The 24,473-nt window shown below is 53.0% G+C and overlaps 9 protein-coding genes across 9 annotated transcripts; 4 read left to right on the top strand and 5 right to left on the bottom strand.

Annotated features, from left to right (window-relative positions):
* Positions 1-19: 19 nt before the first annotated feature.
* On the bottom strand, positions 20-541 carry CkaCkLH20_01609 (uncharacterized protein; the record flags this gene model as incomplete). Its single annotated transcript, XM_038884328.1, has 1 exon — positions 20-541. One exon carries the CDS (start codon positions 539-541, stop codon positions 20-22), a length of 522 nt encoding a protein of 173 aa, XP_038750028.1.
* Positions 542-2,520: 1,979 nt separating this feature from the next.
* Positions 2,521-4,196, top strand: CkaCkLH20_01608 (uncharacterized protein; the record flags this gene model as incomplete). The annotated part of the gene is made up of 4 exons (XM_038884327.1): positions 2,521-3,208; positions 3,267-3,407; positions 3,518-3,624; positions 3,882-4,196. The coding sequence occupies 4 exons, from the start codon at positions 2,521-2,523 to the stop codon at positions 4,194-4,196; spliced, it is 1,251 nt and encodes a 416-aa protein (XP_038750027.1).
* Positions 4,197-4,951: 755 nt separating this feature from the next.
* Positions 4,952-6,213, bottom strand: CkaCkLH20_01607 (uncharacterized protein; the record flags this gene model as incomplete). Its single annotated transcript, XM_038884326.1, has 3 exons — positions 4,952-5,350; positions 5,417-5,649; positions 5,706-6,213. 3 exons carry the CDS (start codon positions 6,211-6,213, stop codon positions 4,952-4,954), a joined length of 1,140 nt encoding a protein of 379 aa, XP_038750026.1.
* A 745-nt stretch (positions 6,214-6,958) lies between these two features.
* Positions 6,959-8,667, bottom strand: CkaCkLH20_01606 (cysteine desulfurase; the record flags this gene model as incomplete). Its single annotated transcript, XM_038884325.1, has 6 exons — positions 6,959-7,039; positions 7,101-7,325; positions 7,381-7,550; positions 7,609-7,956; positions 8,008-8,214; positions 8,274-8,667. The coding sequence occupies 6 exons, from the start codon at positions 8,665-8,667 to the stop codon at positions 6,959-6,961; spliced, it is 1,425 nt and encodes a 474-aa protein (XP_038750025.1).
* Positions 8,668-9,614: 947 nt separating this feature from the next.
* CkaCkLH20_01605 (short-chain dehydrogenase reductase sdr) lies at positions 9,615-10,672 on the top strand (the record flags this gene model as incomplete). Its single annotated transcript, XM_038884324.1, has 3 exons — positions 9,615-9,700; positions 9,842-10,294; positions 10,342-10,672. 3 exons carry the CDS (start codon positions 9,615-9,617, stop codon positions 10,670-10,672), a joined length of 870 nt encoding a protein of 289 aa, XP_038750024.1.
* Positions 10,673-13,235: 2,563 nt separating this feature from the next.
* On the bottom strand, positions 13,236-15,731 carry CkaCkLH20_01604 (BZIP family transcription factor; the record flags this gene model as incomplete). The annotated part of the gene is made up of 3 exons (XM_038884323.1): positions 13,236-13,327; positions 13,381-14,974; positions 15,081-15,731. The coding sequence occupies 3 exons, from the start codon at positions 15,729-15,731 to the stop codon at positions 13,236-13,238; spliced, it is 2,337 nt and encodes a 778-aa protein (XP_038750023.1).
* A 3,468-nt stretch (positions 15,732-19,199) lies between these two features.
* Positions 19,200-21,603, top strand: CkaCkLH20_01603 (uncharacterized protein; the record flags this gene model as incomplete). Its single annotated transcript, XM_038884322.1, has 6 exons — positions 19,200-19,348; positions 19,428-20,427; positions 20,937-21,095; positions 21,153-21,222; positions 21,283-21,380; positions 21,445-21,603. 6 exons carry the CDS (start codon positions 19,200-19,202, stop codon positions 21,601-21,603), a joined length of 1,635 nt encoding a protein of 544 aa, XP_038750022.1.
* A 113-nt stretch (positions 21,604-21,716) lies between these two features.
* Positions 21,717-22,834, bottom strand: CkaCkLH20_01602 (uncharacterized protein; the record flags this gene model as incomplete). Its single annotated transcript, XM_038884321.1, has 2 exons — positions 21,717-22,544; positions 22,610-22,834. The coding sequence occupies 2 exons, from the start codon at positions 22,832-22,834 to the stop codon at positions 21,717-21,719; spliced, it is 1,053 nt and encodes a 350-aa protein (XP_038750021.1).
* Positions 22,835-23,109: 275 nt separating this feature from the next.
* CkaCkLH20_01601 (uncharacterized protein) lies at positions 23,110-24,411 on the top strand (the record flags this gene model as incomplete). The annotated part of the gene is made up of 3 exons (XM_038884320.1): positions 23,110-23,160; positions 24,109-24,263; positions 24,312-24,411. The coding sequence occupies 3 exons, from the start codon at positions 23,110-23,112 to the stop codon at positions 24,409-24,411; spliced, it is 306 nt and encodes a 101-aa protein (XP_038750020.1).
* Between the last annotated feature and the right edge of the window lie 62 nt (positions 24,412-24,473).

Genomic DNA, 24,473 nt, shown 5'->3' with positions numbered 1-24,473 from the left:
GCTCCGTCGCCTTCCCCTCCTAGCTCTTGGAAGCGACGGCGCGCCAGGTCTCGAGGGTCCGTCGGAGGCCAGCGGCGTCCTTTCTCGTGCCCATAATGTCGGCACAGGCGCGGAGAACCTGGCCTAGGATTCTGATGATCTTCGGCTTGGTGGCCATGAGATCCTGACGGGCCATGAGGCTGAGTCTCTCGCCATAGTCGGCACCGGCGGCCTCACACTGGGCGATCAGGAAGGCCTTGTGCCACGGCTGGCTGAGGTTCTCCTTGATGGGCCAGCGTGTGGTAGGGTGGCTGTTGATGCCGGAGAAGGCGCCTCTCTCGTGGGCGTGTAAGTTGAAGGAGCGAAGCTCAGTTGCCGAGGAGGCACAGCGGAGGATCTCGTTGGGTTCGGCACCGCGGGGAAGGCAGACGAGGGCGCGGATGGTGGGAGGCGAGAGGGCGTACCGGAGCATTATGGCCTGATGCTCTGGGGCCAGATCGACGGTCTTGCGTGCATTTTGGCTCGCTGGCTGGGCAGCTTGCGAGGGGCCCGGAGAAGGCATGTTGGCTGTGCTGCGTGGCGTGCGAGAGGATGAGGTGACACGTCGGTGTTGGCGACGGCAGAGATGGATGGAGTTTGTTAGGAGAATTTTGCTGAAGACTGAAAATGAGGCGGACTTTTCGCACTTGCATTTTCGGTAAAGCCATGGTAGTACTTGCCTTCCATTGTCTTCTTACTCCCGGGAAGGGAAGGGAAGGTAGGTAGGTACCTGCCTCAAATAAGATATCGGGTGGAAGGTAGGTACGCCCTTTTGCATCCAGAAACAACAAGACCCTCCTTCGCAATTCTCTCCTCGCCTCCGATCGTGCTACCTGGGTGATTGGAGACACATTATGCTTTCCTAATCAAGCACCTAGCTAAGCCGGACTCCGACGACGAACACCAGGTAGGCAGGAGACATGGCGACAGACGCGAGAATGCGTGGACAGTGAGGCCAAGTGCACTAGAATGGCAATGAAGCTGTGCTACGATGCATCCAAAGCAAGTAAGTGCATTTTTCATATCTAATGCAGGCGAGCATCTAATGTATAGCGGAGATCAACTCGAACGCGTAGGTAGCAAACTTGAGCAGGTGGCAATAAGTATCATCACGAGTACAGTCCCGTCGCACAGCAGCCAACGGACCGAACCTTGCCTCCGCCCGGAGTGGAGTCCAGAAAACACGACTTTAGTACATTCGTCCCAACAAAGCGAGATTCAAAACATCGGTTATCGCAACATTTGGCATGGAGAAGGTTGTTTTTGTGCTTATTGATCTCGTTGATCATGGTGTTTCGGCCGATGAAACCCATGCCGGTCTGCCGTAGGCGGGACTTGAGGTGGACCCGGACTCCTGTGGGGACGGGGCGGCGGGATGGCCCGGGATACGCCGGGACTTGTTCGGCACTTGCCCCGGCGCCGGCGATGTGACATTGATCAGGTCTAAGGTCTAGACTAGGTAGCCACTGTGACCCTGGTGCAGCTGACACAAGGGAGTGGGTCCACGGTTTTCCCGTTCGTAGCACACCCAACTGTGAACATAGGTCGCTTTAGTGTTCCTGTTCTGCATCTTCTGTCCTCTACCCAATCTCAGACATGACTGGGAAGGTTGCACACGTGGGACAAACGACCGGCGTCATCGCCATGGCGGAAGCTTACATCCTCTACTGTCGACCCAAGGTCAGGTACCTGCTCAGATATGTCGCACCGAACATACTCTGACGCGTCAAGACGATGCTGCAGGATGGCACGTCGATTGCGTTGCGGTGCGCCTCTTCCTAGTTTTGCCAAGTATCAAATGTTGAGTGGCACACCAGCTATCTTACTGGATACGCATACGGATACATGCCACGGTATGTGGGTGAATGACACCTGCCCCTGTCCTTCAGCTATCCAAGGCATCTACCCAGCTATCTTGACTTGCCTGTCTTGCTCTGCGACTTCTTATCTCGTATCGCTCCTGGCTTTCAGGTTATCTGAACAGACATCAAACCAAGCGGCGAGACATGACGAAAGTGCAACCTCTCGCGCTTGACAAAGCAAGACAAACAGTCCAGCCCCGAAACGCACCTGTCATTCGAACACCATTCGCCCGCAGGTTTGACATGGCTTGCCCCGGTTGCCCAACTGGGGAGATGTAGCTGCATCTCAGTCTAGAGGCTGAACTGCAGCTTCCATGCAGGTCTCTATCGACTGCTACCTACTGTAAGCGCGCAGCCCGCAACAGCAAGAGCTTCCAAATGGACCTCAAGTGCACACTGCTGAGGCAGGTAGTGGCCTCCTCCTGTCATTATCATCCTGCTGTTGTCTATAAATCCAGGTCTCTGCCCTCTCGTCTGTTCATTTCCTCTTCTCTCCTTGTCCATCATCATCATCATCATCATTTACAATCCATCAGCGCCCCTCATCGTCTTCTCTCGTCTGTCCGTCTGTCCGTCTGTCCTTCTGTCTGTCCGTCCCTCTACCCGCCGTATATTCATCACCAGAACCACTGAATAAACCATGGACGGCCACGTCTGTTACGTTGTCCCTCCCTATCTCCTCCAGGGTATTGCAGACGCCGATTGCAATAGCGAACCCATCCGAAGTGCTGCCCGCAACGCCCTCCAATTGCGCGAGGCATTCGTTGCCCGCCGCATCGAGCGCCTGGCTCTGCTGTCTGCGCCCGGCACCCGGCGCTCGGCGAACCGTCACGGCATCGTCCCGGATACCTTACTCCGGCATATTGCCGACAGCGACGAAGTTGACGAAGATACCAGAGCATGTGCCCGTCGGGATCTAGAACATCTGCAAAGTGTTTTGGGTCGCGTCCAACAATCACAGCAAGCCGACGCCCAGCCCCAGAGTCTGTCATCCTCTTCCGCCGACAAGTCCAAGGTATACAGAGCTGTATACGACGCCAAAAACAGCGACAACGAGGCCACCCTGCCAGGCACTGTCGTACGGGTCGAGGGCCAGAAACCGGCCAAAGACAAAGCCGTCAACGACGCCTACGACAACATTGGCGAAGTCCTCAAGATGTACAAGGACAAGTTCGACTGGGTCTCTATCGACAACAAGAATACGGACGTCGTCAGTTCCGTCCACTTCGGCAAAAAGTACGAAAACGCCTTTTGGGATCCTGAGCGTCTCCAGATGGTCTTCGGAGACGGCGGCGAGTTTCTGAACAACTTTACGGGTACTGTTGATGGTATGGATATCCCTTTTCCCATCCTCGTGTCTCCCGTACGAGCTAATTGCCTCTTCAGTCATCGGCCACGAACTGACCCACGCCGTGACCGAGAACACCAGCCCCTTGACATACCAGGGCATGAGCGGCGCCCTCAACGAGCACGTCTCTGATGTATTCGGCATCATGGTCAAGCAAATCGTCGAAAAAGAGAATGCCGGTATGTATCTTCCCCAGTCGTCGTCATCATCATCGTCGTTGTCGCCGTTGTCGTCGTCGTCGTCGTCGTCGTCGTCGTCGTCGTCACTTGAGTATTCTAACCGGATACAGATGAAGCCGACTGGCTGGTTGGCGAAGGCTGCATCATGCCTGGCGTCAAGGGTGTTGCTCTGCGGAGCATGAAGGAGCCCGGAACCGCCTACAATGACCCCCGTTTCGTAAGTCTCTCCTACCGCTACCATTCTCATTTCTGTTTTCGATTCTGGCGTCCGTCCAAGCGATGCAAGGTTTATTGTTTCTTCTCGCCATCATGGCTCTTCATCATATCGGCTTCCCGTTCTCCTTTCTCCCTGCTATTTGCTATTCTTGTCCTTGTCCCTGTCCATTTCACCGTTTCTGCTCCCCGTCATTGTCGACATATCTGTTATTGCCTCTCGTCATCGCCGACGTATTTGCTAACAGTGAGGTACAATAGGGAAAGGACCCACAGCCAAATCACTTCAAAGACTACGTCCCCACCTTTGAGGATAACGGCGGCGTCCATATATACTCAGGAATACCCAACAAGGCTTTCTATCTGGCCGCCAAGGCGTTCGGGGGGTTCTCATACGAGAAGGCAGGTCCTATCTGGTGGAAGACCATGAACTCGGGCCGCATTCCCGCGCGTTGCACCTTCGTCCAGTTCGCCGACGTGACTGTCGAGGTGGCAGAGGAGCTTTACGGCAACGAGGCAGGCAAGATCGTCCGTGCTGCCTGGGACGAGGTCGGTGTCACTAGGAAGGGCAACTAGGAGCCGAATCCACCGGAAGGCTGCGACACCATGTAGACTTCAGCCACTACCTATCCTAAGATCCTAAGACTACCACCGACGTGGTCCGAATAAACCCACGTTACGAAGTATTCCCCAGTGCCATGTAGTGACGAGACCAGTGACAAGACCAAGGATTCAAATGCTGTACACTGTCTTAAGTTACGCCGAGATGAGTTCTAAATGATGCTCGTCGACACGCATACGAAACCAGGATCTGGAGACGTCTTGTAGGTTCACTGAGTAGGTATGACCATGTGCCCATAAGGTTGTGTATACCTAGTTGTGGTTGACTCCCGGCCCCAGCTTACGTGGACGCTGTCCCGAGGATTTCACTGATTGACCGACTACCTTACCCGCGGAAGTCCGGGCCCATAGTTTGCCTGCTGCCGGCTCGGCACCAAGCAGACTGATTTTGGCATCCCTAGTCTCGTGAAATGTAGTGAAAGAATGAATCAGAGGGTCCATAGTTATTACTTGCGTGGTATCTATCTCGCCACGCTATTGTGAATTGGTTTAGTCAGCCGGGTGAGGTGCGGCGGGGAACCAAACCCAACAGTAGAACGGAAGTTTCCCCAGTGACTGGTTTACCTCATGTGTAACAAGTACGAAACAACATGTGATATCTTGTAGTAACTTGAATGAAATCTAAACAGCTCTTTCTGAAAATATGTCCTATCTATGGTTTCTTAACAAGAAGTCATACGCCGAACAGTGGCCCCAGTTCACTTAGTATCCTACCTCGATTGCTTTCGAAGAACCCTCAACATCCATGGCGGTGCCCGATCTCTGAAGTTTCCCCCTTTGATTCTTTGCCCAAGCAGCCATTGTACCGTCATCGTGGCCATAGCGCAGTTCCAGACAAATGATACAATCATGCCCAAGGAGAATATCAAGGACGATGACAGCGTGTTAGTGCCGCAAAGAGTCATGATGCCGAAATCGTCGATACCGTCCGGAAGAGCGAAGCCCGATATCAACAGTATCGCTTGGCAAATCATGAAGTCGAGACCGTTGATCATCTTGAGTCTTCGGTACATGTAGAACGCCAGTTCTGGTCGCGAACTCAAGCGTCGCTGGTACAGGTAGAGTGGGATGGCGACGGCTGCAAGAGCTATGGTGATGTATCCAATAATCTGGGTTCTCCCGAGTTAGCCCACAACTGAGATCGAAACGTAGGCTTTTCTGAAAGGAGCTCCTACCCCGTGCTGCGTCCTGGCGTGTTCGGACGTCCCCATCGCGACGATCCCGGTAACCAACCCCACAACCATGAAGGGCGCAAACACAACGGTCTGAAATATCGTTTGCCATCGTTCGAATTTTGCCCTCGAGGCTTCCCCAAGAGGCCGGTCGATCATGATGCATAGGTTGGGGGTTGACGCCAGAACCAGGATGATGGGATATGCTAGAAAGAACGCAGCCGTCATAGACACAACTGACCGGCGGCTACACATCAGCTTACGCACTAGAAGCAACGATATTTCAACGTACGATGCACGTAGGTCAGCAGAACGAACGTATCCTCAGCCAAGCCGTTGACATGATAGGTGTGCTCCGAAAAGTCAATGGAAAAGGAGTTCCCAGAGCTCGTGATGTTGAGCGGCACACACGTCGGAATCGTGACGTTGTTCAACGGGTTCGCGGAGATGTTCCTCTGCAACAGCTCCCTCAGCCCCTTGACGCCCTTGATGATCCAGCAGTGGTCGCCGGTTGAGAGGTCATCCAACTGTTCTTGCAGGAAGTCGGTGATGTACAGCTCGTCCCAGGCTTGGAACTGACAGTCCCCGTTCCTCAGCGGGACGGTCGTGTCGTTTGGCCCTCCGCGGTGGACGCTGATTACACGGCTCGATCGCCGGAGGTTTGTCGTCGTGACCGGGCCGTTCGTCGCGTGAGCGTCGTGAGTATCCGCGGCCGCGACATCCTGAATGGGACTTACGTCCGTCGCCGATGCGGAAAGGGCGAGAAGACAGAGGAGGAAGGCTCGTGAATGCATGATCATGGCACGATGGAAGACTCGATTAGTGAACGACCAACGAAGCTAAACATGACTTCCCGTGGGGTCGATGGTAAATATGGAAATGTTGCCGCCGCTGAATCTCGCTAGCGTCGCTTTTCTCCCGGGAATCATAACATTTTGTTATATTAACTGACAGGTGGAAGCTCGTAAGCCAGGACGCTGATGATGCAAAAAATGGCTCGCCGCTGCGGCTGTACAGAGCATTAAGGTTTTTCGTCTCATCACCCGAAGGGAGCGCACTTACTCGGGTCTCGGTGGGGGCACGGCAGGCCGCGGAGGCCCGGATCGGCGGTGCCACGTAACCGGTGCCTCCGGACGTGCCCTTTGCGCACCTGGTATAATTTAAGAAGCGAACTTTGCGGATCAGTTGCGATGGAGGCGATGGGGTGGACTCCAACAGTCTGAGGCAGGTTACACGCGAAAACGCCGATGACACAGCGGCGATGCGAACATATATGGGAGTGGCAAGGGCTTGTTCATTGAGCGGTCTGTCAATTTTGTAGCTCCGGATTACCGTCCAACACAGCCTCAAGCCGCCGAGCCTCCGTTCGAGATACAAGAAAGTCTCTTCAAATTCCACAACACAGGCAAGTGAGATTCCACTTCCAGAGCCCTGTCGAGCGACGAGAACAAATAACTACAGCTAACATAAGAGCGAGAAGACATCACCTACTATACAATGTGGTCGGCGGCCACGTTCCCTTGGTGACCATTCCAGTAAACTTGATTAGAAGAATGACTTGAATCGTCTCTTGGGGTCGTAACGCTTCCGTAACTCAAGCAGCTTATCATGATGCTCCCGGTAAACCTACACATCGTCAGCTTAACGAACCGACTAAAGAGATTGTCATCAAAGAGTCAATGCTTACGGCCTGTACGCTGTGATAGTCGGGTTCAAGACCAGCAGGGTTGACTTCCACCTCATCAAGCTTATCCTGCAGAACATCCTTCGGAGCATCGACGGAGATCTGACGCAGTAGCTCCTCTTGGTCCTTCGAACCGTCGGCTGGGCAGCTTGCGATGAGCAGCAGGAGATGGTTCAAGTCAGGAGATCGTGGCCATGCAACTTCGGCCGTGCCTCCAATTGGCGGCCTCTGAAAGGAACATGTAAGTTGGAGCAGCCACGCAAACTAAGCTTGCTTGACTTACAAAAAGCAGACACTCAAACACAATTGTTGATATGTCTTGAATAGACTTGTCCAAAGAGCCGAGTCTGTCGTAAAACTCGACTGCTCTAGTGAGGATGCCTCGGTCTACATCAGCTAGGGCCATTGGCGCGTATAGTGTCTTCATTTTGCCACGAAGCGCAGCTGCGTTTCCTATGGAGAAAGACGGAAGTTAGCCTTCCTCCCTTGTTAGCCTTCCAGAAAGACTGACTCTGCATGTCGACTACCCCCTTCATGTTGGTAATCCTGGTTCGGTCGATTGCACCAGGCTTGTCAAGTACCCAGCGGAATGCGGATCGCCCGTGAGCCTCTCCAAGAGCATCGTAGACGTGGAAGATGACAGAGTCGCTAGCGTTGGGCTCTTCTTGTTCCAAGACCGTGTGCAGGAGCCTCTCCGGCATGATGTACATGAAGTAAGTAATCTTGGGGTGAGGGAATGAACGGTTGAACTCAACCATTTCATCGATCAGCTGCGGCAAGTACTTTCGCGGGACGAGAACGAGACCTGACCAGATATCGGTCGGATATTGGTGGGCTCGTAGAAGAACCTTGGTGATGACTGGAATCGTCAATTACACACGCATAGGTCATCCCGGGTGAGACAACTCACTTCCGAAGCCTCCACCGCTACCACGGAGAGCCCACAAGAGCTCAGGCTCTTGCGATGCCATAACCACCGTGCCGTCATATTTCACGACTTCAGCATCGAGAAAGTTGACGGGGTCGCAAATGCAACCGAACTCAGTCGACATCCACGAGAGGCCGCCGTTGAGGATGGTGCCCGCGACGCCGATTGAAGGGGTTCGAGCAACGGGGACTTGGTGGGGTCAGTTCGCGACTTCGGTGAGATGTGTTCTCCGGATGACGCTCGCTTACCCGAGTACTCTGGATCTATCTTCTCCATATATGTTACCACCTCCGACCAGGTAGCGCTGGCGCCAACCGTGGCGATCTTCTTGACTGAGTCGTAGCTGATGTCTTTGAAGTTCATCATGCTGACCACGACATCTTTGGCGGAAGGAGATTTGAAGCCCAGGCCTCGTATGGTGAAATCCAAGTCTGAGGCATACAGGAAGCGCAGGATTGTTGCTAGTTCGTCCGTGGAACTGGGGACGAGGACGACCGGCGGGTAGAGTTGCTTCTGAATGGCGTACGGTTCACAGTGAAATGCGTAGGTATCATGTTTGGAAGTCACTACGGAACCAGAACTGAGGTTTTGCATCAGTGGCTCCAAGGCCGCGAATGTCTTCGCATGAGTGTCGGAAGTCATCTTGTTGTTGCGCTCGAGGGATGAGGAGAAATGACGGTGATGATGATAATGATGATGAGACTTTGGGTGGAGGTTAAGGAGCGTCGTCGTCTTTTTGATGTTTTGATGGGATGAATAACTTGAACTTAGAGTGTTTCAGAAACTAGATATTCAATGAGACAGGGTGGAATATTCACCATGTTCTCGCTTGTCGCCACAAGTTTGGAAGAGCGAGCCTGGGTCACATTGATCATTACTGGCCTAGAAGCGTCGTATTCGATGGCATCTGATGTCACTGAATTAATCTGAGCGCAGTCTGTCTTACAATTGTCACTGATTTGTGACGAAGAGTTGACCACCGCATGTGTCGTCGTTGTGAGAAGCCGCTTCGGACATCGGCCTTCCAAGTATGAACTCTCACTAAAACTCCGAGACCGCTAAATGGCCGGTACGGACTCCAAATACTAGTGACGTACGTATAACGGAGACTTGGAATTAACTCGCGACGTTCTGCCCGCCGTTAGAAGTCCTTTTGATTCGGAGTAACCCCACGCTTGAAGTCCGTTCCGTTCCGACTTTCAACGTGATGTGAGAGGCCGAGGCCGGATGAACTCTATGACTCGCCTCATCCCTGCAATATGATACTGGGCCAGGCTGACGCTCTTGGTGCAGCGATGCGGAGTTTAAGCTTATTTCCTCCCGTCCCGTTCGGCACTCGGACACTAACGACTTCGGTTTCGCCTTCTTCGTAACTGTGGCTAATGGCGAGGCGGGTCTCGGTTTGTCATGAACGTATAGTGAAATTGCGTGACGTCTATCGAGTGATGTATCAGATACGGGGAATCGTAAAATCGGGGTCAGCTTCGTTGAACCGCTCCTATTAAAGAGCCATAACTTGACGCCAAGTCGGCACGGCGTTGGATGTCACATCCTATTCAAGAACGTGTATGCGAAGACGAACCTTCAACATGGCGGACCGAACCGAATCCAAGACTGCTTCTGCGACGCTAGAAGTGGTCAACCAAGACCTCAGGGGAAAGGTAGCGCTTGTGACGTAAGTTCTTGGAGGTTGCAACGGACTCGACCGACAGCAACTATCATACCTTCATGCCGGTCTTTGTTACTTTGATGGATGTGTCTATGCGGTTCAAAATTAAACCGAGCTATGACTGTGGCTGACTATTTTCAACTACAGCGGAGCAACTCGCGGTATCGGTCGAGCTGTCTCACTCAACCTCGCCAGAAGGGGAGCTTCTATCCTTGGCACATGCTCTTCTCCAAGCTCTATGCATCAAATCGAATCCCTGAACCAAAGCGTCAAAGACATCTACAGCTCCAGTGTTTATGAGGCACCCAAAGTTGTTGGTTTGGCGGCCAACACTCTTTCTCCCGACTTTCACGATATTATCGCCGACAAAGTTTTGAGTGATTTCGACGGAAAGCTGAACATCATCGTCAATAACGCGGCTTACTGTGACTTCCGCTCAATCGGCGAGCTCGACGTTGAATACGTCCAAAAGATTCTTCTGGGCAATGTTCAGTGTCTGATCATGTTGATGGATACTCTCTTCAAAAGGGGATACATCCAGCAAGATTCGCGCGTCATCAACATCTCGAGCGACGCCACTCGGGCTCCTTTGCCGTTCTCGTGAGTTCCTCTGGTCTGCGTAGTTTTCAGTTGCTTACTTCTTGAAGCGGCATGGCAGTTTTTGCGTCTGCCAAGGCAGCCATGGACAGCCTCACCCGGTCATGGGCAGACGTCTTCAGTCAAGACGAGAGAATCAAGGGCACCACAGTGAACTCACTGTCTGTTGGTGGCACTGCGACAGATGCCTTCATGGATTGCAACACGCCGGAGCTCCGAGCTGCTGCTTTGGCGGTTTTGGGAGAAACGAAGCCGCCGCACAAGGGGCTTGGGCGGCCTGAGGATATCGCCGGTGTGGTTGGATTAATCGCTAGTGACGACGCGTATTGGATCAACGGCAGTGTCGTGGGTGCCAACGGCGGCGCGGTTAAGATTCTTTGAATTGATGTCGTCTTTTACAGTACTACAGGGTCAGGTTCTGAAGGAAATTATCAGTGAAATGGACACTTTGAAATAGGTTGAAACGGAGATTGTGAGCTGCCGTAGACGTGGATTTTCAGTGTTCCCAGATCAATAGCAATGCATCAAGGTTCAGAAATGGACCTTGATGGAAGTTCTCCAGCGAAATAGAAATTTGACCTCCAGCTAAAGGAGTTGCCTCAAGGATCTTCAGCAACCTTGGTAGCTGAAAAGCTAGTCATTGGCACCCTCGAAACTCTAAGCCATTCAAAATCTACCTATATAAACCCGCCTTCGTCCAATCCCTTTTTCGCACCACCCTCCTCCATCATTGCACCTGATTTTACGCTAATTATTCACCCCGGGCGACGAAAATCATCCACAACAATGCACGCACAATCAGTGAAGATGCTGCCAAAGTATCAGATGCGTAAGTACACACAAGAACCGCCGGTACATCAATGGCGGACTCTTCCTCCCGAGATCCGGTTGATGATTCTCGAGCACGTGGCTAATCTACAAGTTCAGAAACGAGAAAGAGGGTCATGGCCCAGCGTATGCTGGGAATGGCTACAATTTTTCGAGCGCCGTAATTTCTCCAGCTTGAGGCTGGTGTCTTTCCCAGACATCCGGCTGTTCTCATCTCTTCTTACCAAACGTCGGAAGGAAATGCTACAGAAAGTCAAGTTGCACATACCTCTACCACGTTACGACTGCAGAAGTTGCAATAGACCCGAGGACGAGACTGAGATCAAAGTCAACAACGAAGCATTCAGCGGCCGCTTGCTTGCGCTTCTCAATATCCTGTCACATTGGAATGCAGGAGAAAGTGGTGGCGGCCTCACGCTTCAGATCAGTGCTGCCTCCCCTAGCGATACGGAATACTTATTCGCCTCGAATTCACGCGCCAAATATGGTGCCATTCCAGGACGCCAACCGTTCGGGATTTCAAGACGGAATTCGCCGTCAAACTTCTTCTATGAGGTTAAAAACCGTGCGCTTGGGAATCTACTTCAACTAGAGACGGAACTCGACCCGAACTGCGTCGTGCTCCAAGGCCTCGACGTAAAGTACGACGGACTCCAAGTACCGGTGATCACGGAATTCATCGTAAACAGAGATTCTCATCGGAGTCTTTCGGGCAGCGCGATTCGGAAGATACTGCCTTGCCTCACAGACCTGCGGTCGATCACCTACGAGCCCATGTCCAGCCTTCAAGTTGGGACACGTAACATAATACAGCGGGATCTCGCATGTCAAGAATTGCTTCGAAATATTGCACCCAAAGTACGAAGTATAAGTCTTTGGGAAACACAGATCGAATACGTAAACGAGTGGTCGCGCTCAACGAGTTTGCTTCGAGGCTTGAGAACCAAAATCACCAACCGTCTCGCTCTCAACCACAACATCGGAACACACTCCTTCGACTTGGCACCTCGTCCTACAACAAAAAAGCATATTGCTTATGCTGCTGTAGATGCATGCCGCAATTTGCAATCTTTTAGCGCTGCTCATGTAATCGACGCCGAGGAATACTTCCGGTGCTTTACAACAGCTTCTCTAGCGCAACCAGAGACACCCCTGTGGCCAAGTCTCACTTTCGTTTCGATCAAGTCTCCCGAAGTTATTCAGAGTCCCGAGATTGAAAATAAAATGCTTCTCGTGGCTGGGAATGCTGCAGCACGTATCCCCAATCTCAAGATCATGGAGCTCTGGGATTATACGGCAACCGCTGGAGTGATACTTCGATACGAAGTGCTTGGCACGGCAAAACTCTCGTTAGAGACTACTATAGGGTTTCCATTGGATGAACGAGTCAGAAAGACGTGGATGAGCGCGGCGGAAGCACATACTGGCCTTGGGCTTGGAGAAGTCATGACGGTTCTTGACATCGAGTTGGTGCCGACGGCGAAAAGCTTTTGCGAGCGCCTTCGACTGAAAGATCTGGTCGCAAACTGCTTCAGCCCAGCAGCAATGAAAGACGACGCAGATGTACATAGAAAGTAATAAATCAGGTTGCGTACAATAAAAGTGATAGTATGAGCTGGTACTGAACATGAACCTTTCAGCAGCATCGTAGATGCCGTCCCCGAGTTTCTTGGAAAATATACTGCAACTCACAAGTTCCTATTCTGCACGATGAGCACAGATCTTGCAAATACCTGTAGGCTCCTCGTTGGCTCATGGAACGATAAGGGTGGGGATTCCTTCCTTGCGCCACAGAAATTGTCAATACTCTACACGGCTACTCATTCTCAACCTGGGAGAGGAAGTTGTTGACCGTTTCTCTATACTACATGTCGACCGCGACAGAATGGCATCTGGCGCCTGAAGTTTAAATGAACACATGCATGTACCAGTAAGTCTTGCGCCAGATCCTTGACCGACGGTTCCTGTGTTCACCTGACGGCCATGCTCCAGAAAACACAAAACCGTGCATCAAACCAACAGACAGACCGTGGCCGCCAAAGGAACTGAACCAGCTCCTGTCCAATCTCAGAAAGCTACTCCATGGATTCCCATACTCATGGCAGTGAACCATTTGTCATGAAGCCAGCGAACTCCAAAAAGCAGCATTGACGTCTTTCGGTCGAACGCCAGGTGACCTGCCCAAACAGACTGATCGTGATCCAAGTTCTACACAATGTCAGCCGGTACTCGTCTTCCATATTTTTAGGAGAATGACTTACCATGAACGAGCATCCCTACATTGATGGTCACTGTTCTTTTCCTTGACACCGGTGACGTCCCGCTAGTCGCAGAGCTGCCCATGCCGAACAAGTCTCCGCCCAGATTGGGATCAAGATTCATCGGCGTCGACATCGCAAGTGTAGTCGGGATACCAGATGCCGTTGTGCCAATGAAGTCCAGCGCCGGTGTGCCTGTCGACTCCAATGTCACTCCCTGGCTAGGTGACGACGATGTCGATTGTCCGCTGACACCCACACTCATGTTCATACCAAAGGCATTTGGGTCTCCAATGGTACGTGTAATATAGTTGTCGATCTTCGAACCCCCGACACTCGCGTCGTCAGAGACTGGGAAGTCAGCAGGGTCGATCTCGGCGGTGACGAAGTCGGCAGCGGGGGGAATGATCACACCCCTCTGCTGCAGCACCCACTCAACCTCGTCCGCGTCGTAAAAGTCGCCTTCGAATCCAGGAACAGATGTACGGAGCGTCCGGGTGACCCTGGAATCCCTCATCTCCTCCGTATGCGCATCCCAAGGTCCTATTCCGTACAATGAGTCGACCTTTTGCCTATGCGGCTCAAGCGTGCCCTGGTTTCCCACGGGCCGCCTGGGGTTTCCGAAGCGCGGCAGGTCCGCCGTGTCCATCTCGTTGTGCATTTCATCAAAAAAGGTCCCGCCGCCGCCGAGGTGCAGAAACGGGAACCGCCAGTTGAACATCGTCTCGTTTTGGTTCACGCTGAGCCGGTTAGCCACCCTCTCCAAGATCCTCTCGCGGGGCTCGAATAGTAGACAGAAGCCGAAGACGGCGGCGATGCGGTGCGGCGGCGGGTTGGGCATGCGGATCAGGAGGTAGGCGCGCTCCAACGTCGACCGCTGGAGTCGCCGTCCGAACGTCCGCTCCTGGTACGCGTACGTGCTCGGCGCGGATAGTAGGGAGAAAGGAGACTCGGAGGGAGGTTGGCCCGACGAGTCAAAGAGGCCCGTCGTGTCCAGGCCGCTCTCGAGGGACATACCGAATGGAAAGCTTGCATTGTCGGGCGTCGGCTCCGTGACAATCTCGTAGCCTAGCGGAGCCTGGGACGATAATGCGCGGGCCCCGAGAGCCTGACTATCATGTGCCCATGATGTTGTGTGAACTGCGGCTAAGGCGTGAGTTCGAGGAATAGACTGTTGGATGGCGATGGGATCTTGGTCGACCATGTATCCTCCGTACAGAACTTGGTTCGATTGGGCGGCTTCTGGCGAATGGGACTTTTCGTTAAGCTTCTCAGGGTTGCTAGTTGGACTAGACTTGTGTCCTTCAGACTCTTGATCAAGACTGGCAGGTATATCGCCGTCTTTGCCTGGGTCTTCACTCGTCCTGCGCGCGAGAGAAACGAACTTCTCAGTCGTAGCTTGAAGCTGTCGGCCAAAATCCGGTGCAGTATCAAGCATGCCCTTGCTGACGGCGAAGTCATACAATGTCATAAAGGCCTTGCTCATTTCCTCATTGTTGTTTTTGAGTTGGTCAACTTGCTTTTCAAGAGTCTGAATTGCCGTTTCCTTGCGGTTGCGGTAGGCTCTTTGCGCAAGGCGGATTTGTGTGCGACGACGCTGTACGTGGTTAGAATTATGCACACATCTGAGTTGTGATTCAGAACGCAGGACATGTTGGTAGATTCTAGCGACCAAAAATCCATGCCCCCCCTCGTGTACTTACATCTTTGGCAGTTTCGTCGTTGGTGTCAAGCCTCGGTCTACCTCGGGACCGCTTCTTCTCTTCTTCTTCTTGCTCAAAGCCTTCAGTGGACTGAGCTTTGGTTCGTTTCCTCGACCGCCCAGACTCATCACCAGCTACGGCTTGAGACCTGCCAGGAGGCAAACTCCTCGGCGCGCGAAACCCTGCGCCTCCAGTGCCATCGTCGAAGGACTCGGCATTGAGTATTGATAATTCTGGGTTCTGCATGAATGAGATGGAATAAACACCAGGAAACTGCAAAACTCCGGGTTGTCGGTGCTGATGGAAGAAATCGTGGTCGTCGCCGGTAGGGATGAACGGAGCGGGTCCAGCAGGGTCCGGATGAGAGAAACCAAGAAAGGGCGGCTGGGGCTGAGAGATGTGTGCTGCCACTAGACCCTGAAGCTGGATCGGGACTAGATCTCCGACGGTAGGGGAAAAGTTGGGGTCAGGAGGCAAGTCGTAACTAGTTGCGGACGCCTCGTACTGGGCCTGGAGCAATCTGGGATCGTGGGGATGACGGAGGAAAGAAGACGAGTCCGACGAGGAAGAAGTGAGAGAAGCGGACTGGTGGGACTCAGGAGGCGATGTATATGAGAACGACGGTTGCTGTTGTTGCTGCGGTGGGTTCAGGTGAGGAGTATGCTGGGACTGATGGTACTGTTGGGGATCGTAAATGACTACTGTCTCCTCGCCATGCCGCCCTCTAAGATGATTATGGTACTGTTGTCGATGGGGTTGGTGGACATGGGTTGTAGACGAGGGATCGAAATCAAGATGTGAAAGAGAAGTGCCACTTTCTCCCTGGGTATCTGACGCTAAACCACAGAACTCATAGACGCTGATGTCGCCAGATTGGCTTTGTTCGTGCTGATTAATACTTTGGCGGCGGTACGTTGAAAGTCGTTGAGAAGGGCGTCGATTGAGCGCGAACGTCCCGCGTCCACCACTTTCAGGAGACCTGTTGATGAAATGGGTCTCACGGGAGTGAGGAGGAGGGTCGTCCCCGTCCTCGGCCGGCTCGGTTTGCGCATCCAAGGAGCTGGAACGGACAAGATTACTCATCTCTGCCGACGGTATGGTGGGTGCGCCAGCAACGATGGAGGATTGATCTAACAAAGTTTAAAAGATGCCGACTAACACACCTGATCTCGGAGTTGTCCGATTTGTATGTGAGGTATGCATGTGTTGGATGGATTTTGTTAAGGTCTGATAACCTCCTTCATCCTGTCATGCCGCTGAATCGATAGGGCGCATCCACCAGACCAGCCCATGCAATAATACAGGACAGCGCCCTGCAGATGGGCGACCGGCAGTTCGCGTAGTCGGCGACGGGATTGGCTCGTAGGACTGAAAGTATGAACGGAGCTACCCAGAATATAGTGTAAGAGAGGTTATTAGATATTTCGTCGTGAAACTTTTTCAATGGACTCGAGTAGCCTGGAGACGGTGGAGAATAAAGTACTGAAAGGGCCTGGCGAGCTGTATTTTGATACTCGTCACTCATGGATGAGACAGCACCTCAAACTTCGTGACACTTCTAAAGGATGTTATCTGGTGAAGGGCTGTATGTGATTTATGTGCAGTGCGTCGGAACAATTTCTATAATATCTGACGAAATTGAATCAATGAAAAAGAAAGAGGCAGAAGGCAGAGTTGCACCACGGCGCACTGGTGTGGGTGAATATTGCCATGATGCTGAGAATCCTCCTCCCTCGTCCCCAATCGAGAGAAGTGGGTGACAGCGTTGGAGCAGAAGATCTGCTGTGTCCAGCCCAGCCTCATGGTCGAGGCATGTCGAATCCGTTACATCGCCATTGACATGCGTCTCGTCACAGAGAGAAAACTAGGAGGAAAGCCACAATGCAGGGAATCCGGCGGCCCAGCTGTGAGGGATTGGCTCCTGAAGTCGGTCCGGGAACTCGACGAGGGTGTTCCGGCGAGCCTCGTTTTCTTCGTAGACCCCGACAAGCATGGTTGCCGCATGAGATCTGCGGTTTGCAGCTTTTCATGAGCATGGTTAACGCACAGAGAAATAATGTCGTCGAGAACGCCTCCCGCCCAAAATGGGCCAGGGGCGAGAATTGCTCAACCAAGAACTCTGTTATCGCCTTGGGTCCCGGTCGGCTGGTCTGGTGTGTGAGACTGCAAGTGATGGTAACCCGTACCCAGCAGCTAGGCACTTCGATTGGATCGGGGGCCAACGGCAAAGGACCAGTTCGAGATCAGTTGCAGCCATGTCCGCCTGGCAAATGTAACCGGCCTGGCCAGCCTCACTTTGGGGGTGGTAACTCCTGCGATCAGCAAAGATCGACGCGAACACGCCATATCCCACGCGGAGAATTCACGTCCTTGGAATCATCCAAAAAGAAGCAAGCTGGGAGCCTTAGTGCAGGCTCTTCATCCACGACTCTGGTGTGAAGAACGCTCGGAGACAGTAAGGGACCCTTGAATGACGTTCTGACCATCCCCGGCCGGGAGCCACGGTATTCTAGCCGCGGGCAGCTCATGCACCCGGAGGCACACCGGCCGGCTCACAGTGTAGGTTGGGGGCGCACACAAAACGTGGACTCGAACCTCTCTCCTCAGCCATGGCGAACACGCAGTGGCGGGCTCTAGGCGGGATTGATTGGACAATCTTGCATTGCGGCAGCCTCATGATCTCGACGTGGTTCATGGTCTCTATGAAATCGTCCAAGCAATGCTCGTGTCGAACAGTTCCGGCAGCGCGGCCCCGGAAATGTCTCGGTTGGCCGCCCGTGTTTGGCACAATGGATTGACCTGAGATAACTATGCAGCGCGGACTCGTTGGTGCAAGATCCCGCAATTGAATAAGTGTCTACTGAAATGATATCGTGTTTCAATTAAGACATTCATGACATGGCAATTCAACATGTCTTCCGAACCCTGTCAACCCCCGCAACCGCGGGGATGTCATCATTGTGACCACCTGGCCGGGGCTTTCTTCGGGTCCGATCTGGATTCTGTCAAACGGCAGAGAGATCGTGTCACTCTCCTCACTTTTTGGTGGTACAACTTGATCCTAGCTGCCCGCCTCACCTCGCGCGGGATACCGACGATCCTGGCGCAAATGATACAAATGGCCGGCTCGGGGGCGAATTCGTCGGAGATACGTATTCATTCTGAAGCTCCCTCTCAGTGTCGCGTTCTGGCGTAACCACAACCGTTAGATCATCGTGTTCCCTTCTATTCAACCCGCAATATATCCGTACTTGATATTTCCACGGAGTTCGACAGCCGAGCTGTTGCAAATGATGTCAGTTGATGCTCCGTTGAGACTTTGTTCCTTGGTCACTATTGACAGTTGGTTCATTGGTGATACGACTTTGGTATCCGTTTCTTCGTTAAATGTGTTAGCGCATTTAGCGGTGATACTAAGATCGGCGCGTCGGATGCGAGTCTTCAAGTCAGCGCATTGTGGCTAGATCGCCAGAAAGTCGAGAACCGTTAGTATTGAACAATGGAGCATGGTATTTGAATTCTACCTAGTGTCATTATGGCTTTTGTGGCAACAGCAATATGAGATTTGCCCTGGCAACAATCCATCTTCATCCAGAGCGATATTAGATTCTGCTACCATCTCCAGGCAGTCGCTTTTTTAAGCGACTGGTTATTAAATGACTGAAACTGCCATCAAAGATTCACATATCGTGATACTCCCAGGTTTTGACCGCGTTATTCAGAAAATTGAAGACAGAATAAGATAGAGAAAATGAACACACACAGCTCAGGGGCGGACTGGTCTGGAACAACCAGCGCCCCCGCACGGGATGGAGAGGGGCCAGATTCGGGGCGGTGCGCCGGAAACCCCGCTAGAACCGGTCGTCCAATGGCCCCTCAACCTCCCCCACGATCTGCATCCTCGCCGGGCCATCCTGACCACCGAGCTGACATCCCTCCCCGTCCTCAACAAACCTCAGCTTACGGCTGCGAACAATCCCATTGATCTCGTCGTGTTTGATCCCGTGGTCCAGGCGATGGCAACATCACGGCGTTGAGCGCGACACCTCATCGAGCGCACAGGCAGTCGGCGAGTCGCGAGATTGATTGACCAGCCTAGGAGAGGATCGCGACGCAACAATGGCCGCCGAAAATGTCGAGGCTGGTTGGATAACAGTTCACGGACAGAGCCAGGGGCATCCCGACCGTCTCCCGGCGGCTCTGCGCGAGCCCTACGAAAGATCCTTGATCAAGAAATGGGAAGCCTCGGATGGCCATTGGTCTGGAATGTAAGTTTAACCCCGTCGGTGTCGTCTCCGTCCAGAGATCACACGCCATACTTGCGAAGCTGACACTGGATCCAAATAGTGGCAAACATCCCGACTTCGTCGAATCTAAGAAGTTACATCACAAGATCGTCGCTCCCAAGGACAACCTACTTGGCTGTGGCGCATATGGTAGCGTCGAGAAGGTCACGTACCGCTCGGTCTGCCTTGCGCGGAAATGGATCAAACCGCGACGCAATCGGACCCTTGAAATCATACGCGCCGAGTCGCACGTTATGGAAAAGCTTGACCATGAGCATATTGTCAAGCTGATTGGCACCTATACCTTCAGGCAGCGCGAGCTCTATCTTCTGTTATGGCCCGTTGCGGTCTGCAACCTCAGCGAAATACTGGCCGACATCGAGTACTTCAGAAACGGAGAAGGTGACGGAGAGGACATCAGAAGACTAGAAGCCCTGGATCTTACGGACCTTCGGGCTATCAAAAGCAGGAACCGAGATGCTGCTGGCAACAAGTGCCCTCTGAATTTCCTTCAACGCATCATGGGTTGCGTTGGCCAAGCTGTTGCATACTGCCATCGCGCAAAGATCCGCCATCTCGATATCAAACCAACGAACATCCTGCTGAATCCGGAGAGGGTGTACCTGGCCGATTTTGGCATCGCTCGAGATGTTACAGACCAGGAGAGGACGACTACAATTGGGCATCAGGGGACGCCGAAATGGCGCGCACCTGAGATTTGCGATCCCGAAGATTGGTCCATGAGGGCTGCTGAGATCTACTCTTTGGGGCTGATTTATCTCAACATTGCCACCGCTGTTTACAACGGCAACTTATCAACCTTCGACACCATTCTCGAAGACCCAGCACCGGAATCTCGAGTAGAGAAGCTCCGTAACTACCAGGAGCAACTGGCTGTTGAGGCTTTGGCCACTCAGCAATTCCATGACTCCAAAGCCCCAACGGTCACGCCACGACATATTCTTGACCTGACTAAGCGGATGCTTTCGCCTGAGCCAGCAAGCCGGCCAGATGCGTTCCAGGTAGACGTGGAGCTCGTCGACCTCGGTGGCATCGAGCAGGTATATCATGGCCAATGCTGTCGTAAACCTACCAGACACGTCGCTAGTCGTATTGACAACAGGCTTTCAGCAGTCAAAAGTGAAAATTTGAAGCTCAAAGCTGACAATGAACGCCTCAGGAAGGGAAACGCGGCATTGAATGGCTTGGAAGAGACGTACACTATGCGCTTAGCAAACGAGAAGAAGGGGTACGATAAGCATATCAAAAGTTTGATGAAGCAGCTGGAAGAGGAAAAGAAAGAACGAAAGAGCTGCGAGGAAAGGCTGACGGAGATGGAGATGCGACCGAGGAGGCTCGGTCGGACGGGAATCTCTCGCGTGGAAAACCCCCGAGAAAGTCGAATCGCGCTCCCCAATTCCGAAAATGGCGGACTCGGGATCCGGACGAGGCCGCGTACGCACCCGGTACCGAATACCGCAGTGCAGCCACCTCCGCCAACTTCAGGCCCATCGTCTCCAGCCCCTTTGCGCCCGACCATCGCGGCGCGAGTTCCAACTGACCCAGTGAGAACTGCATGGCAGACCCGCAACCAGGCGGTGATGACGAGCGGTCCGGCTCCGCCGGCGTCTCGGCCCACAGAATCCCCGTCTCCGAATCCGTCGGCCCCACTACCTTCCCGCGGCTCCGCGTCTCGGTTGCCGATCCTGAAAACCCCGGCCACGCCGCGGTTAGGCACGCCGAAGCTTGCTCGTGATCCAAGCTTGACAGACAGCACCCAAGCCAGCATGTCTTCGTCCATATTCTCCCGCCGCAGCTTCGGGACCGCTACGGAAACCGCGCCGACTCCGCCGGCAGTGAGCCCTGTGGTCAAGCAGGCGCCTTTCGGTGTCACTGTGCGAGACATGGCAGCACAGCCGGCTCCGTCAGACGAGCCGTCGAGTCCAATATCATCCATCCCGCCATCTGCCACATCGGTCTTGTCCTCGCCGCGCACCACCAATGTGGAGATGGCGTCTGTTGCGGGTAGCGATTTGTATGAGGGACTGTCTCCGGTCAGAATACCCTCCTTTCAACAGACCAAGAGCTGGGCTGCTGTGGCTGGCGAAGCGAAGGGGTCTGCCAAGATTATCATCGGCTCGCCGTCGAAAGCAAGCGCCATGCTGCCGCCAGTTGCGACAGTTGCGACAGTTGCTGGTCGAGGGAGAAGTAGAGATAGGAACCTAGCTGGTTCCTGACTTCATAACGTGGATCACGACTTATGCATTAAAGCAAACATCCAAGTGTGATATCACGGTTGATTGAGATGATGAACATACAGTAGTAGCACAGAGTAGACCTCTTTCCATCGTTACTTCTTGATCGGATCAGGTTGCAAACCAACAAATCTGCTCTGCCACCTCTTTACCTTGCGCTGTTTGATACCCAGTCGTTTCTTCGTCTTCCTCGCCTTCCGATGCGCAAGGTACGGCTTAATCCTCTCCAGCTCAGTCGGTATAATTCTCACGCCGTACTGCTTGGCCTCCTCAACCTCCTGTGCCAGTAGCTCTTCCTCCCCTCTCACAGCTTCGACCAGCGTTTTCATCTTCGCCACCTCCTCTGCTCGCCATGTTGTGATCGAATTCGATAGGTGCTCGTACGAATCGCTGATGCTGTCGGCGTATTTGAAGGGCGGTGGACCATCGTTACGCTTCATGCTTTCCTCCTTCCCGGCGCCGTTTTCCCTCAGCGTCTCCTCGACAATCCTGTCCCACGTATCTTCCGACCGAGCTTCGAATAGCATGTCGTCCTTGAGGTCGAGCATCGTTTCGTCCAGCTTCACCTTGCGGGCCTGTTTGCGACGCAGAACGTGACCCACCGCAAGCGGCTGCGGACCTCTCTTGTGCCGCAGGAAAACATGCTGCGAAGCCGTCGCGATCAGGTGCGGGATCTTCCTGCGACCCTTGAAGCTATCTCTCGGTCGGGGGAATATCGGCGAGATGTACTCGGGCGGCTCGTCTGGTTTGGACACCTTTTGGAGGAGGGGTTTGTAATCCGGTTTGAGCTGGCGTGGCTTCCGTCGTGGGCGCTGCTTCGCTTCCGCTCTCGCTATCAATTTGTTCTTTTCGCGGAGGTAGGCAAGGATGTCGTTGTGCTCATTCGAACCCTCTGTTTGGGCGTTCTTGAAGAACGTGAGAAACTATCGGCAAGCGCGATACGTTAGCAATCACCAAATAGCGTGCCCAGAGACATAGGAAAGATTACCTTGTAGCCTGCCGACAGAGCAGCGAACACCAGCCGTGGGCTCACGTCTGCCTTGTTGCGCTCGAAGCCCCTCTTGACGAGCTCCGCGACGGGGCTCCTGCCTTTCCTATGTACATCCTTGGGTAGGTTTATGCTGCGACCCTCACGAAGAAGAGCACGAAAGAGAGCTATAACAGCAATGCGATGCCGTGAGCTGCGGGCCGGTATGAATTGTGATTTTGGCATGATAGAAGTAGGTCGCGCGTCGGGCGCATTCTGAAATTTAGAGCTCGCGGAGCGGAAGCCATCCGTTGACATCGGCGCTGGAGCCCGTGCACATGTTATCTTATCTTATCTCCTTACTCTTATCGCCAGGAAGGTACCATGACGTAGGTGCCTACTTTAGAACACCCTCAGCAATTGCTCCCTACCTTCATCAAGCAACATATTCAGGCATTGATTTTTTATCTTGTTTGATTCTGACTGGCATTCTTCGTTTCGAGGAAGTACCCCAACATATAATGGCGAACCTTTGCAAGACGGGCAAATTTGCGAAAGGTTTGGCTTGCCTAGTTGGTCGCCCTGACTCCTCAGTTAACGACCGAGAAAGACATGAGATAATGGTCACTTTTCGTCTTGAATGCAATATTTTACCAGCTTACGGGTGATCCAGAGCATTATTCTGTTATCTTGGGCAGACAACCAGTCATCAGATTCAATGTCTACTGCTGCGAACCATAAGGCCAAGTACATGCAAGGGGGAGGGGGGAATCAAGGAGGCGAGTATTCCCGACGCAGACTGGCGGAATGTTGCTGAAACAACTTGAGATTGAGGCATTCTCAGTCATTCTACAAAGTCATCCAGCAACGGCCGAGACATTGTCAGATTGTAGTGCGCGTCCCAAACAAATCCAGCATTCTATTTCTTAGAATCGTCGCATGGTTCTCGACCTCTTAGGGCTCATCTAAAGCTTCACATTGCATTTACAGCGTGTCAGAGAAACCAAGATGCAGAAAGGACTCGCCCATATCCTCGTAACTGCCGGCAACCTGTTAGTAGCGACACATGCTACACTTCTCCAAGAAGTCGCAATCCTCCCTTTCAAATACAGAAGTTGCGTCGCCATCAAAGACGATGAGTTCAGCATCATCTTTGACAGTTTGACGTCTATCTCAGGACTGAGTCCTAGTGGGTGCCAGCAGGAGTGTGCTAGGAGAGAATCACATTTCGCAGCCCTGGGACACGGGAACGACTGCTATTGCTCCTTTGGCACGGCAGGACACGAGTGGTTTCCAGTTCTGGCGCCTTCTCCGGAGGAAGACTTCCAGTATTGCAATCAGTCTTGTCAAAGCCTTCCTGCTTATGCTTGCGGGGGTCAAGACGTCTTTAGGCGAATTTATAACGTTTTCGGCGTCTGCGGAACTGCACCACCACCACCACCGCAGCCGACAACGACGACAACTACCACTACAACGACGAGTTCAAGCACAGAAAGCTCCAGTTCCACATCGACCTCTAGCTCCTCCTCAAGTTCCTCCTCAAGTTCCTCCTCAAGTTCCTCCTCAAGTTTCTCCTCAAGCTCCTCTTCAAGTTCCTCGTCATTATCCTCCTCCTCCTCACCCACCTCCACATCATCCACCTCCTCTTTATCTTCAACCTCAACCTCATCCTCCAGTTCTTCTATAATATCACCTACGTCAACCACCGCTAGCTCAACTTCAGCCTCTTCAACCCCGACATCCCCGAGCGCCTCGCCTGCCCCAGAAACAACCACGCCTGCAACTACGTCTACGTCTACTGTCACTTCAACTTCGAGCTCTAGCAGTGTCTCAGGTACCACTGGCACCATCTCTGATGCTGCCACAACTTCTTCAGACGCCGCCT

Source organism: Colletotrichum karsti, assembly GCF_011947395.1.
Source record: "Colletotrichum karsti strain CkLH20 chromosome Unknown Scaffold4, whole genome shotgun sequence".
Classification (NCBI taxonomy): domain Eukaryota; kingdom Fungi; phylum Ascomycota; class Sordariomycetes; order Glomerellales; family Glomerellaceae; genus Colletotrichum; species Colletotrichum karsti.
The sequence above is the reverse complement of the archived record's forward strand: the minus strand, read 5'-3'. Positions and strand labels throughout refer to the sequence as shown.